The sequence below is a fragment of the Amblyomma maculatum genome, chromosome 6 (assembly GCF_055883805.1).
Source record: "Amblyomma maculatum isolate TAMU_Amacu chromosome 6, ASM5588380v1, whole genome shotgun sequence".
Taxonomy (NCBI): Eukaryota; Metazoa; Arthropoda; class Arachnida; order Ixodida; family Ixodidae; genus Amblyomma; species Amblyomma maculatum.
In genome coordinates this window covers 114,717,719-114,731,136 of record NC_139349.1, presented here as the reverse complement: position 1 = coordinate 114,731,136, position 13,418 = coordinate 114,717,719, and the positions used below count along the sequence as shown (strand labels likewise).

Here is a 13,418-nt window from a genome sequence, read left to right as displayed (position 1 = left end):
CTTTTTTCGTCGGGCGGCCGGCCAGAGAAGGGCGGCGTGGCAGCGTCCCAAGCCGGCGGGATGTACACGGACGACGGAGCGGAGTCTTGCGAGGCGAAGACGGAAGCGGCGCCTTCAAGGAAGCCTTAGGAGTGTTAGCGTGAGTGCTGCCACGCGAGCAGCAATGTTTTTGTACCGTGATCAACGCTTTGGCCCTATTACTCGCCCTATCCGCGCCGCAGTGTGTTTTGTGTTGTCGCGGTGAAGCCCTGCCCCTTGTTCCGTTTTATCCTGCATAGTCCATTGTCGCGAACTTCGACGGCATGTCTCCAGCGCAGTTTTGACCAATGCTGTTTCTTTTCTATTTTATAATTTTCTGTTGATCCGGAATAAACCGGTGTTTTTAAGAAAGACTTGGTTTTCACTCGTCGGGCGAGACCATCGCTCACGAACCCGTATTCTAGAAGGCGGAGCCTTCAAGACATAGGAAACACAATCCTGTCAAAACGTCTTGTTGCTGCCGATATTCCATGATTAAGTAATTAAATGTGTCTGGATTTTTTTAGAAAGCCACGTGGTCGACTGCTAAAAGTACTGCGGATGCCGAGCTGTTGCTGTTGGTGCTGTCGTGAGGTGCTGCGCGTTGTCCCGGACGGTAGCATTCCCTTCTTGCTCTGCCTTGTACTGGGCTTTGCTCTGTCCTGCTATGCACCTTCGCTGGAATCCCACAACGCAGCGCCTCTACCACGGCGGACTGTGCCGTTCGTCAGCAGACACCGCACTCCTATCCTGTATGACATGAACAACACGGCACAAGGTACGTGCCCAGTTTAACCATTTTCTTTTCCACTGTGCGTAATTACCCTTCATATCATGTTCTTTTCATATCATGTTCCTTTCAAAGAGATCTATAAGGCATTGATTTCGATGCTTTATATGTTTGCAAGCAGTATTGTAAATCGATGTAATTTCCTCGCATTCTCTGACCTCCTGTCAGTAACAGTGCTCTTCAAGATATTGATGCTGATGGTAGAATCTTTATGCCTGCCACTCATTGCACAGTATGAGGGATGTAAATTGTTCTAAGACTTCAACCTTCAGGTTTACAAGGTCAACACTTTTTCTAGGAGAGAAGGAGGCATGGTATGGAATTTTAAGATTACATCGCATATTATGTTTTCTGAGTGAAGCACTCTAGCTTTGAATACAGCCGTTCTAATTGACTAGCAAGGTCTACCTTCGGGATACTAGTGGGGGAAGGCGGTGTAGACAGGATCGCGTATAAACTCTTTGAATTGGAATATTTCAGTTTCATTTAGAGCAAGAGAACCATCATTATTTGCCTTCGTAACGATCTTACAATCATAAGTGTTGATACTGTTTTATTTGTCTTGTTATGGCATTACTCAAACAATAGAGTGCGACAACTGGATCTTTCAGTGCTGAATCTGCTTACGGGGTTCTGTTGTCTTTCTTCTGCCAAATAGAACGGCTGAAAGAAACGATCATTTCAGAATTTACGCTCTTCGTTTGAACGAGCATTGCATCGGCGCTCAAATTGCATGAGGCGAGGGGTTCTAAACCGTTCATTAGCGCGATAACGCTACAGCCTAGTTAACCATAAAATCCCTCGTTTGCGTCGGTGGTGTGAGTGAACACTCACGGGCATGACGCTGGCAGGTCGTAGCTGGCAGCTGACGTGGCAAGCATATTTTCTTTAATGTTTAGGGTGAGTTAACGAGATCACGTGATGTGAGAAAGTTGAGAGGAGCTGCCAATTTGGGTTCCTTATTGGAGATGGGAGGATATAAGAATCAATTTTCCAGTACTCTAGGATGCTGAGCCATGTCCGCTACACTCGAAAACGCTCGTACTTTCGTACGTTCGTGCGTCTTGCCTATAGGTGAGCTTTGTTTTTGCGTAGTCGCATGAGATAGGTAGCTGGAGAATGGGTTAGTTTGGTAGTGCATCATACTAACAATCTTTTTTATATAGAGGTATAAATTAAACGCTACCATGTCAAACCCTAAAGGCGGAGCATGAAGGTAGCTCATAGACATTAGCGAAACTCCAATGACTGAAAGTGACTGTTTTTTATGAAGTCTAAACTCTTATCCACCCTTATCCAACTCTTATGTGACACTGGCCATCACTGTCTTTTCCATGTGCTGAGAATGGCGCTTGGACACTAACAAACCACGTGTATAGCCGCAGCGTCAAACTAACCTTTGTTGACAGGCTATGTCAGCTACAAAACCTACACAACAGCAGCGAAGGCTGGCTTGCTTATAGTAGTTCTGCAAAGTTTTATCATCAGGTAGCCTCAGTGGCACGAAACTAAGCACTTTTGTATCTATTTATTAGGCTGTGGAAATAATGTACGCACCCTATTGTGCAAACATTCCAAATGTGTTATAGCATACAGACCATCTCATCGCTTTCTCCGCAGCGGCCGCACTACATCGTGGTGTCGCCAAACTGCTTCGCGAACGCGTGCGAGTGCTGTGCTGGCTGTTGACGAGCCCAAATACTGTCTCCAGCCGGGCGCGCCATGTGGTCTCTACGTGGGGACACCGCTGCAATCGCATGCTTCTCATGAGCAGCAGTCGCCAGGGCGATGCAGTCGAACTCAGCGTAGCAGAGCGCCGCGACGCCCTCTGGGCCAAGACGAAGGCGGCGCTCGTTGAGCTACACGCGAAACACCTCGCTGATTATGAGTGGTTCTTCAAGGCGGACGACGACACCTACGCCATCATGGAAAATATGAGGCAAGTGCTAACGGTTTTTTGCGTAACCATTTTGCTGCCGGCGACTCGTCTGTTCCAAAGAACACATTCGTATAAAAGAAAAGAGGACCCCAGAGAAATGGTTTCAATTTTGTTAGTTTTAGAAAGCGCTACCGGTTATTCGGGCTACGACCAAATTCTGACAAAGAAAACATTCCTATAGAGGAAAACAGGACACTGCAGTGGTCACAAGCTTTGTTTGGCTTAGAACGCGCTATTGGTTATTCGGGCAACAACCAGTGTATGACTCTTGTTTTGGGAACCCGCTCTCCTCGCATGCTGATATAATTGCATCTTTTCCACTTGTCGGTTCACAGTGCTTTCGAGTAGCATCGACCGCAGTATCTAAATGTGTGAGAGCGTCTGCACCGTGCGACAATAAGTAGCCGACGAATGCAAGGAAACTTTTTAAAATGCTGCCAGGAGCCAACAGGCGCATCATTTATTACCCTCTGAGCTAAAAGCAGTCTATTGATGTGGCCGCATTGCTGACATACGCCGTTTTAAAAAAGTCGAAGCTAGCGATTCATTACCAAGTAAAGCATGGCGTGTGAAGGAATATACTGTAACGGTTTAATATGCGCGCTTTCTTCACATACTCTACCGCGCAAGGAATTACTGCGGCAAATGTCACTGACTTTGAAGAACAAGCTGATATGATATCAATAACCCCGATGTCTTTTCGCTGCACCATGCACTCCTACACAGTTCTAGCGCTATATGAAATGTCTGAACGGTGTTGACGGGGTCTAGTCGTTTCGCTAAGAGTGCTTTTTGTACCTCTGTAAGGTGTGATAACAAGAACGTTAGCGTTTCTCACGATAAAATGCTGTCTAAAGTTGTGCGCCAGCAAATACTGCAGCGTTCGTTTCTAGGGACACCTTGCTGTAGTGCGAAGGATCTGCATCCCAGTATTCAGGGTGCGAACATTCCAGAATTATTTACGCTGTTTTGCATATAATTTTTATTGTAAGGAAGTATTTCGTGCTAATATTCAATCGTCAAATGGAAAATAAAAGTTGTTAGGGCAAGTCAATTCTCCTTTAGGGGGTTTTGTTTATGGTGTTAATCATTCCAAAGCGAATCAGGCTAAGGGAGGCGCCGTCAACAGATCTTCGATTATAACACCTGTGGCACGAAGAGTCTTTGAATATAATTCCTGCAGATATGTAGGCTTTCGGCGCCTCCCGAGATTCTTCAGATCTGATGGAAATTGAGTGCATAACCAAAAGCTTTTCACAAAGGTTCACTGGCTAGCGAAACAGCATCGCGTTCAGGGAATTCGCCACACCCACGTTGAAAGCTATGCGATCTGTAAAATACGTTTTTGCAAGGCATTTAGCCCTGTTCCTGCGGTAACCTGGTACCCTTGAAGCATCTTAAGAGTAAGGGTAACGATGAGCTTACTGTGGATATGAGGCGAAAGCTGAGCTTTCTTTGTGATGGTCGTTTCGATGCTTATTCATGCCCTGTCGAGTATGTGACATCCTGTATGGGTGGGGTTGAGGTGCTCGTACTGAGAAGCGAGCTTCTGTGACCTCCGTTACAGTGTTGCAGACTCTAATACCAGCAGTTTGTAGGTGGGGCGCCTGTGGGGGAGGTGAATGGTCGCCTTGTATGCTTGTCTAGTAAGAGAATCAAAGTGCTCTCGTTCCTGGCAGCTAAGCTAGAGGTTGGGGAGGGTACAGTTTACACGACGCATAACAAACTCCTAAGTCAGACGTCGTATCTAAGACTCCCGCATGCCCCTATGTTTGTTCGCAATGCTGCGAATGACACGAATTCCCTGCGAGACAGAGACAGAGATTGAATCACTCAAATCTTGTCAAATGCTCTGCATAATTGTTGCAAATCATGGAACAGGCTTTATTTTCTTTATTATCACCGCTGTGTTTATTAATGTAGCGTTTTACGAGGCGCAATAGAGCCTTTTCAAATATGAGAAAAGAAACGTTTTAATTTGCGTCAAATGCTTTTTTTATCCTACGGCGCCATGTCACGACAGGTTCTTCCTATTGGACAAGGATCCCTCGAAGCCGCTGTACTTCGGCTACCCTTTCCGCAAGATTGTGCCCGGTGGCTACATGAGCGGCGGCGCGGGATACGTTCTCAGTCGCGAGGCTTTGCGCCGCTTCGTCGAGGAGGGTCTAATGCAGGGACTGTGCCGACCAGACGCACGCTCACCCGAGGACGCCGAGCTGGGCAGATGCTTGGCGAAGGTGGGAGCAATCCGTGGAGAGACGCGCGATGTGCTGGGACGAAACCGCTTCTTTCCGCTAAGAGTTGACTACTTCTTGGCGCCCAATGCCCTACCGAAGCACTGGTGGATATGGCGCTACTCCATGTACCCCATACGACCGGTAAGTGCCCGTATTCATGGTAGTTGTGGCAAATAAATAGGTCTTGTGCACTGCAGCAGCGAAAGCTTTGCTCCACACCCACGCTCGGTCGAACATGCTAACCAAAGCAGCACAAAGTGGTCTAAGAGATGGGGGCTCACGCTGATTCCATGGGGGCCCCTACATGAGCCCCATGCGGGATTTGCAACTCGTGCCCAGAGGGGCACCGAGTGAATTGCGAAAATTTACCGCTATTGGTCCCAATTTGTATCCGTGCGGGCAGCCCAAATAGGGCTGCCCGCATAATTCCCACATAGCCGAATGTGAGCAGCATACCAAAATCATTAATGGGCCCTACGTTTGCACAGGCGGGCGCCACCTCGTTGATCCAGGTTTTAATTTTCATGACGGTTAATCCCTCCAATACCCGAATTCTACCGGCGCGAACTTTACACACGTGTAACCCTCATGGGTTGAATCTGGCATTTTTAGGGCTGCCCTAGTTCCATGAATCATAGAGTGTCAAACATTGAACACAATTTCTTGACCTTGTATTCTATACTCAGCAAGATATATGAAACTTATTCCCAATACTATAATAATGTGGTCTGGCCCACATCGCCCCCGAAAGGTTGGTCTGAATAATGATTTGGCGCTGTGTGTCGAACAATCATGGCGCAGGGAAGATTATGAGGTAGTTCGGTACATATTCGTCAAGTGGAGCAGCTACTGCTGCTTATTTTCTGGCAATATAGATTATTGACGTTAGTGTCAGAGTAAACAAAATAACAATGCCTCTAGTCACTGAATGAATATGCTCAGGACAGTTATATGAAACCTCCAGAAAAGAGAAATAGCGGCTGGCATAATATGAATTACAAGAATAACATGGCCCTTTAAAAATAGGATGGAGAAGTTTGGAAACAGTAGGCCCGCCTACGGTCAATCTGGGGCCCACTTCGGCCTTTCATGGGCACCTCATTTGGGTTCACTTTATTTTTATCGCATGTAGAATACGAATATACGTTGCGTTCGCCCGCAAGTACCCCAAGAAAGACCCGGGTGGGCAGCGTGGAGGCGTGCTTGCTTTTCAGCCCGGCCGCAAACCATGCGGCTCCTATTCGGCTGTTGAGTGGGCAGCCCTTTTCGGGCTAGCCTACCGTCTATTTGCTTTAGGCTATGTGTTCATCTCATGTGCCCTATAGTGCACCGCAAGGTGCTGATGTGGGCACAAGTGGGTATGAGCATCTTTCAGCCCCGCTACAGGCCATGCGGAAACTATCTAGGTGTTTAGCGGGCAGCCCCATTTGGGGCAGCCCGGGAATTTTCTGCATGAACTCCACATTTCCGTCTAACTTTCCCTCCAGTACCCCTCAAGGGTCCCACGTAGGCAAAGTGCAGGCATCTCGTTTTTATCCCCGCCACGGCTCATGCGGGACCTATTGGGTTTTTGAGTGGGAGCCCCATTTAGATTAGCCCAGGATATTTCTACACAAATCTGAAATTTGCTTTGCATCGGCCCTTAAATTTTGAAAGCGGGACGTTTGAGGGCCATACATGGGAATATGTATTCAGCTCTTGTCACGTTTATATGATGCCCGTATGCAAAATGTAGGGGCAAGCCCAAATCGGGCTTGCCCGCTGTAACCCTAAAGAGGGCCCTCATGGGTGTTATTGTGGTTGCCCCAGCCCAACTTGCCCATACAGTCCATAGGAGGGCCACATGTTGTGTGCTACTTGGGAAGTTAAAGTGTAACGGGTATTCATAAAATGAATGTATTTAGCAGCGAAGTGAGAACCATGAGTTAAAGAGACATATTTAAACCATATGAATGAGCTTAGCAGATTTCCGGCATCGTAACTGAACTTCTGTGGAGCAATCGTTTGGTTTGGTTTGGTTTGTAGGACCTGAATAAACACCTACATTTAGATTCACTAAACAGAATTTCAACATGAAAACTAGGCAGTGGCTTAGTATTGTTATGCCAGGATAGACGTATTGAAAATGAAGGCATAGGTTGGTTAAGCGTGGGTTTCGCCAGCCGTTCGGTGCGCTATTCCTCTGTTTCCTGGGCGATACGTTTGCTTTTAAAATCGCTGCGATGTCGATTATGGGCCTCCTCCTGCTTAGCAGACTTGTCGCCGTCCATACTTCCGCCTCAACTGTGGTTGCGGCGCATGCGAGCTCCTTTTGAATCCTCCGATATGTTATCAGGCATGCGACACAGCTGGCGAAGCGCGCGGAGGCGAGCGCAACGACAAAGTAAGCGGTGTTACGTCATACAAAGCGGCGACCGCTTCGCGGTGAGGGTTTCGGTGAGGCGTCATGCCAGATGACGCGGCGAGCGCGCGGCGTCCGTCAGCTACGGTGGTTGCTAGGCAATGGCACAAGGTCGGTCTCTGTGCCTCCTCGGAGCACCGCCACAGCGATATCCAAGTTCGTGGGAAGTGTAGCTTTCGCTACAAAATGGTATTTTCTTATCATTATTTATGTTTCCGTGGTTTACAACGTCTCCATGATCAGCGATGACTATACTATCATAATTTCTGCCAGCCCTATTAACCGGCAATTCTTTAAGGATAAAAGCATTTATTTAATTCTCTAATACAGCTGTTCAAGCAATGTCTGCAAATGTTTTTTGAAGTACTGCAATAACAAAAAGCGCTAGATGATGTTTTAATAGTTAAATATTGAAACATGTCAATAGTGATGCGAATTTTCTTGTGCGTATACTAGGGCTCCAAATTTTTAATTTCAAGAAACTGCAACACAAATATTTAACTCCTGTAGTGGTGTAGTAATATTTTCCTCGAAAAGTTCAACTTGTTTTGCAACCTGATATGGGCTCCTTTATGTGACCATAATTATTTAGCACACCTAAAACCTAACTATTTGGTGCAAAATGGCTACTGGACTCGGATTAGCGTTTTTTTTTAAAGCACAGTAGCCACAAGCATAAAAAAGCCGTTGCGTAAAGCTGCTTGAATAGCCCTTGGTGAAATTGCTCGTCAGCTCTTCAAAGGCGAAGGTCTTCTTCGCCTTTCTATACAAAAATTTCTACTAGCAACCGTTTCTGTTGTAGTTGGCACCCAACAATCCCAAATAAGTGACGCGTCAGGTCATTCTCGGGGTCAACTTTTGTGTAGAATCCAAAACACCACGGATGCAAAACATCGACAAACAAAGATTGAGGTGGTAGTTATGAAGTACCGAAGGTGAACAGATTGAAATATTAGAGTTGATCCTAGTAGCGAATGGGTACAAAGAGTTGTCCTAAAATAGCTCGAGCATTACGCAATACAGACTTTTGTCCTTATTATATCCTTTTGTCCTTATTAAGCGTATATCAGTAAAGAGCAGAGTACTGAAAGAGAGAACACTCATGACACTAATAAAAGCGTGCGTGATTAGCAGAGTTAGTTATACGATTTCATACTTGGATATCAAAGCAACGGAAAAAGTCAGGATAGACGGACTCATTAGCTCATGCATAAAAAAAGTAGGGCTACCCAAGAGTACCTCAACGCACAAACTGCTCGCGTTGGCAGTGCATAATATGTAAGGAGAGTTCGCGTGGCGGTTATTCTCTCAAATAGAGATACAGCACGACGAATACGGGCAGGGTAAGTCTTTAAGAACTAAGAATAAACTCGGAGAAAGGTTTCAGAACGAAAGTGGACATTACAAGGAGAGATAAAGAATGGCCTGGTAGTAAGCTTCGCAATAAATTTGATTTACAAAGTGTGAGAGTAACTCAGAAACAGCTTTTTCATTATTTTAGTTAAGGAAACCTCGCAATAAGAAAATTCCGCAATATGAAAATAAAAAAAAAAACTACCAGCTCATTCGCGCACCTCAATTTTTCTGCTCTGAACCATGATTTCCGCGAATGAAACAACCTGCAACCCTAACTGGATGGCCCACATCCAGCGTAGGCTGATATGCTTGCGTTGGTGGCTTCGCATCAGCGTTTTGGCGCCGTCAAGGCGCAAGTTAGAACGCGCGCGCCTTTCATTCCAATGGCGACAAACACTACAAAGCTCTGAGCGTATAAATGAGAGGAGCATTATTTGTCAGTCGTTACCAAAATAAGGAAATATACTCGTGTTCAATGGTGGTGACACGGGCGAAGAAACCATGGCCAATCTATAGCTCTATAGCTCCACCGGGCCGTCGAGCCGATTCCGCATTTGAATTATGTGGCAACGTGATATTTGTAGTTTCGGGGTTTTCTTTATATAGTAAAAATCGCACACGTGAGAGTTCTTTATCGCAAATAATAGAGCACAGGTCTGTTGAAATGGTGTTCAGCGTAGCTATTCTCATTTATTGTCTACAGTAAATGTTTAGCAATTTAGGTTGATAATGTCAGTTTAGAATTTTGAGCAAAAACTTTCTTCTGGCACTCAAACTAGCTGCTGCCAATATTTAACTCGCTTCCTTCTCCTGCGCCTGAAATTTCTTTTTTGCATGCGTGTAAAAAGTAATGCACCCGATATTTCAATTTATTTCAAATATCATTCGATGACTACAACAGCGAACCTCAGCACTGATTACACCAAGGATAGTTATAATAATCGCCTGACAGCCTTTTATCACTATTACCAGGCTGTACAATTGTTCTTCTATGTATACAGAATGACAGGCTTTATTCTGTCATCTATTTTCCAGGAAGCATGAACAGGGAGAACGCCCTCCTGAGTGAGGTCCTATTTGTGAATACCGCGACGACAGCAGTCAGGCGATAGCTCGTAACAGCAAAAGAATGAGAAAATGGGTCCAAGGAGCAAAGAAAGTTAATATCTTCAACTCAGCCTTTAGACTGAAATCCGGAATAAATTAACGTGAAGCCTCACAAACATAGTAATTTGGCATGAAAGTTCTACTTTCCAATTACAAAATGTTTGGTCCTGTTTTGATTTTTTAAAGCAAAACACTCAATAAAATTTCATTTTAATTATGCCTTTGTTGGTGTGCAGCCCTTTTTCAGCTAGACACGTATGGGGTACTTTTCACCCACTCGAATGACTTCGTCAATATATTTTGTCGATTCCACAATTCAATTCCCGCATCCAGCAGAAGCTGCGCATTAAACTGCTGTCACAACAGTTTCTATGCACAATCGAGCTGTGCGCGTTGCATTGGTAAACCACGGGCCAAACGAGTAGACCATTTGCCAGGTACGGATACACCACAGGGCAGGAAGTACCGCCGACGTGACCAGACAGCGGCCGTGGTTGGGCCACGCGTGGGTAAGCCATTGCCAAAGCATGAGCCGACCGCGGCAGTAGGCTGGCCAAGTCGGCCATCTATGTCGGCTCGAGGTCTATTCCCGACGATCGGCCGTTCTAATGTCTTTGTCAATCCCCGAACTCGGGCGGAGTGAGCGGCCGATCTCGGGCCGATGAGTTTTAGCTGGCAATATTAGCAAGGGCCGAGCGCAGGCTGACCATAGGTTGGCTGCTTGGGACATAGTCCTGTGGCGGTGCTACTACGACTACCAACAACTTTCGCTCAAAGCTCGACAAACTTTCTAATACGGCAACTGCAACGCGTCCTGTTGCTCAAAATGTCCTCGACAAAGAATACTATATCACAACGCCCACATCAAGTATAGAAGTATTCGTGGGGGCCAGAGACACTTCTGGCATGACCAAGCATGGGTTAGGGTCAAGAACTTCACTGAAGGATACCGGCACGACAACAAGGGCAAAACGATCGTTTTTCTTTACGACCTGCAGGGATCCGTGTAGTAGTCGCCCTCCCCAACCAAATATAAGGCTAGCAACCAACCGAGGCAATCAGCCCACGCATCGACATTACCCCAGCACCAACCGGAGCTTCTAAGACCAGAACCGCACTCTTGAGAGCTCCAGCGAATGTTTTCCGTCAATGTTGAAGGTAATAACAAACTCCAGTGCCAAAGCTCCATATGATCATGCACGAACACGTTCGATCTCTTCGTCAGAAACCTACCGTGCATCGCCGCGGGAACGCCAGGCCACCCGCGACTACGTAGTTGAGGATAAGTTTCCTTATGACGTCATCCAGCCATTAAACAGGCCCTGGGAGGCACAAGTCATTCTGGTAGAGAAGACTGCACACTCGGCTTATGCTTCAGTTACCGCCACGTGAACAACTTAGTGAAAACGAATGTACATTCCATCCCCCGCATCGACGACACACTCGACTGGATCTGCAACGAAAATAGTTTGTTATCGATTGACCTTAAGAGCGGCTACTGGTAAACAGAGATGGAGGAAAAAAATCACGAGAAGACCGCGTTCGTCACTCCCGACGGCCTGTTCAAGTTCAAGGTTGTGCTATTTTACATGTGCGCCGCACCAGGAACGCTACAGCGCGTCATGGAGGCTGTGTAGATACATTTGAAGTGGGAAATATTGTCAGGTATGTATCGACGACATCGTTATCTTCTCGTCAAATTTGAAAGACCAACTGGAAAGTCTTCGCATAGTCCTGAGCCCCACTAAGTCATCGGGTGTAATATGAAAACCAGAAAAGTGCCCCATCAGCTACAGGGAACTGTGATTCCTAAGCCGTATCTTAACTAAGGATGGCGTTAACCCGGACGCGCAGAAAACGCTGCGATCGCATAGTTTCCACAACCTGGCGATAAGAAAGCTGTGCCCCACCTCTTTTGTCCATGTTCATAATACCGGACATTTGTGAACATTGGCGCATCACCAAACCCCAAGCGACAAACCTATAGTCGTCCGCGCCTGGCCATTGCCAATATGGCCATCAAAAACTCATCAGGCAGAGCAAAGCCTCCCACTTCAGCCCGAGGTCAAAGGTTAACAATGATATAGAACGGCCGACCTTCGGCTCCGGACCTCGGGCCAATGAGTATGAATGACTTTGACACGCTACTACCATGGTCGGGTCAAGCAAGGGCCATGGGTTACGAATGCATGGCCTAACCACGGCTGCAGTCAGGCTACGTCAATGGTATTCGCTGCATTGTGGTTTACCCATGGATGGCTAGTGCTCTGCTAATTAATCGTCCGTGATTTAAATAAAGTCTAAGCTTCAATCACGCATGGAAATTGCTGCTACTGCAGCATTTTTATGCGCAGCGTCGGCTTAAAGCGGGCTCTAAGTTGCTAGCATCGACAATATATAATGCCCAAGTTCTTTTGGGTAGGGGAAAAAGAAACCATACATAAGTAGTTTCCATCAAAGGAGGGGCTAATTTGGCAGCGTTTCACCAAGTTCAGCATGAAAGCAACGTGAAAGCGATGCATTCGGAAGCATGGAGCGTGCTATCTAATGGCAGTTTCAATCTTCCTGAAGTATCATTTGTTCCAAATTAAACGGCTTGGCTAAGGTCAACTGGTTAAAAACACCAGTACCATTTTTGTTCTCGTCAACTTTCCTACTCACGTACTTGCGTTTAAAGCCCTGTTTCAAACGGCAAACATTAGTTTTGACCAAATATTTATGTAAGCGGTACGAACAAAGTTAATGTCACTTTGTATTAAAACAATTGGTTAGATTTTATTTAAAAAAGTAATTTTTTATATGGGTTCTTAGCTGAAAACTATATACATAATCTCAACGTCTCCGTCTGTGCGATATATCAGACCTGTCAAACTTACCCGCATCTGTATACCGGTCACCTTGTTGACAATGTCTGGTTTCAAATTTAATACCATGAACTAAATACAGAGTCTTCATGCTCTATATTTGCAGGGTAAAAACTGCTGCAGCGACACGGCAGTGGCCTTCCACTACATGACGCCGCCTACGATGTACCTGTACGAATTCTTCCTGTACCACGCACAAGTTCTGGGTGGGCCCGACCGGCGCGTTCATAGTAGGCGCCCACCGCCGCCAACGGAAATATGAGCCTCGATAAATTCTTACAGGCGGCTATATTTTCCCGAAATATATTAGGCTGGCTTTTCAGCGTCACACTGATTTTTCTACATGCAATATATTCAACACCTGAACCAGTGTTCAGCGCTTTCGATTCAAGACCCTAGTGCAGAACATCTTATGCTAGGAATCGCTATTACTCAAAGCTGACGCGCACTATCTCAGGCAAAAGTGGCAGAATGCAGTAATTGCGAGGATTAGCACTGCACACTTAAATCCCTTTGGGCTTACAGCACACTGCATCCGTGCATGAAGGACCATGATTGCAATCACATAGATGATACACAGTTACTCGCGATTATAGCAGCAAGGATATAACTGGGTACTACTGCGACGTTATGGCACAGAAGAATGCCAGGTGAACAGGTAGTGTACAGGTGCCTGATATTAATTCCTGTCTGCCCCTACGAGAAC

General features: G+C 46.1%; 1 protein-coding gene across 1 annotated transcript; it reads left to right on the top strand.

The window, feature by feature from the left end:
• Nucleotides 1-551: 551 nt before the first annotated feature.
• On the top strand, nt 552-13,172 carry LOC146186628 (glycoprotein-N-acetylgalactosamine 3-beta-galactosyltransferase 1-like). The gene is made up of 4 exons (XM_084605714.1): nt 552-796; nt 2,429-2,769; nt 4,790-5,125; nt 12,819-13,172. The coding sequence occupies exons 1-4, from the start codon at nt 580-582 to the stop codon at nt 12,972-12,974; spliced, it is 1,050 nt and encodes a 349-aa protein (XP_084461840.1). The 5' UTR covers nt 552-579; the 3' UTR covers nt 12,975-13,172.
• The last annotated feature ends 246 nt before the right edge of the window (nt 13,173-13,418 follow it).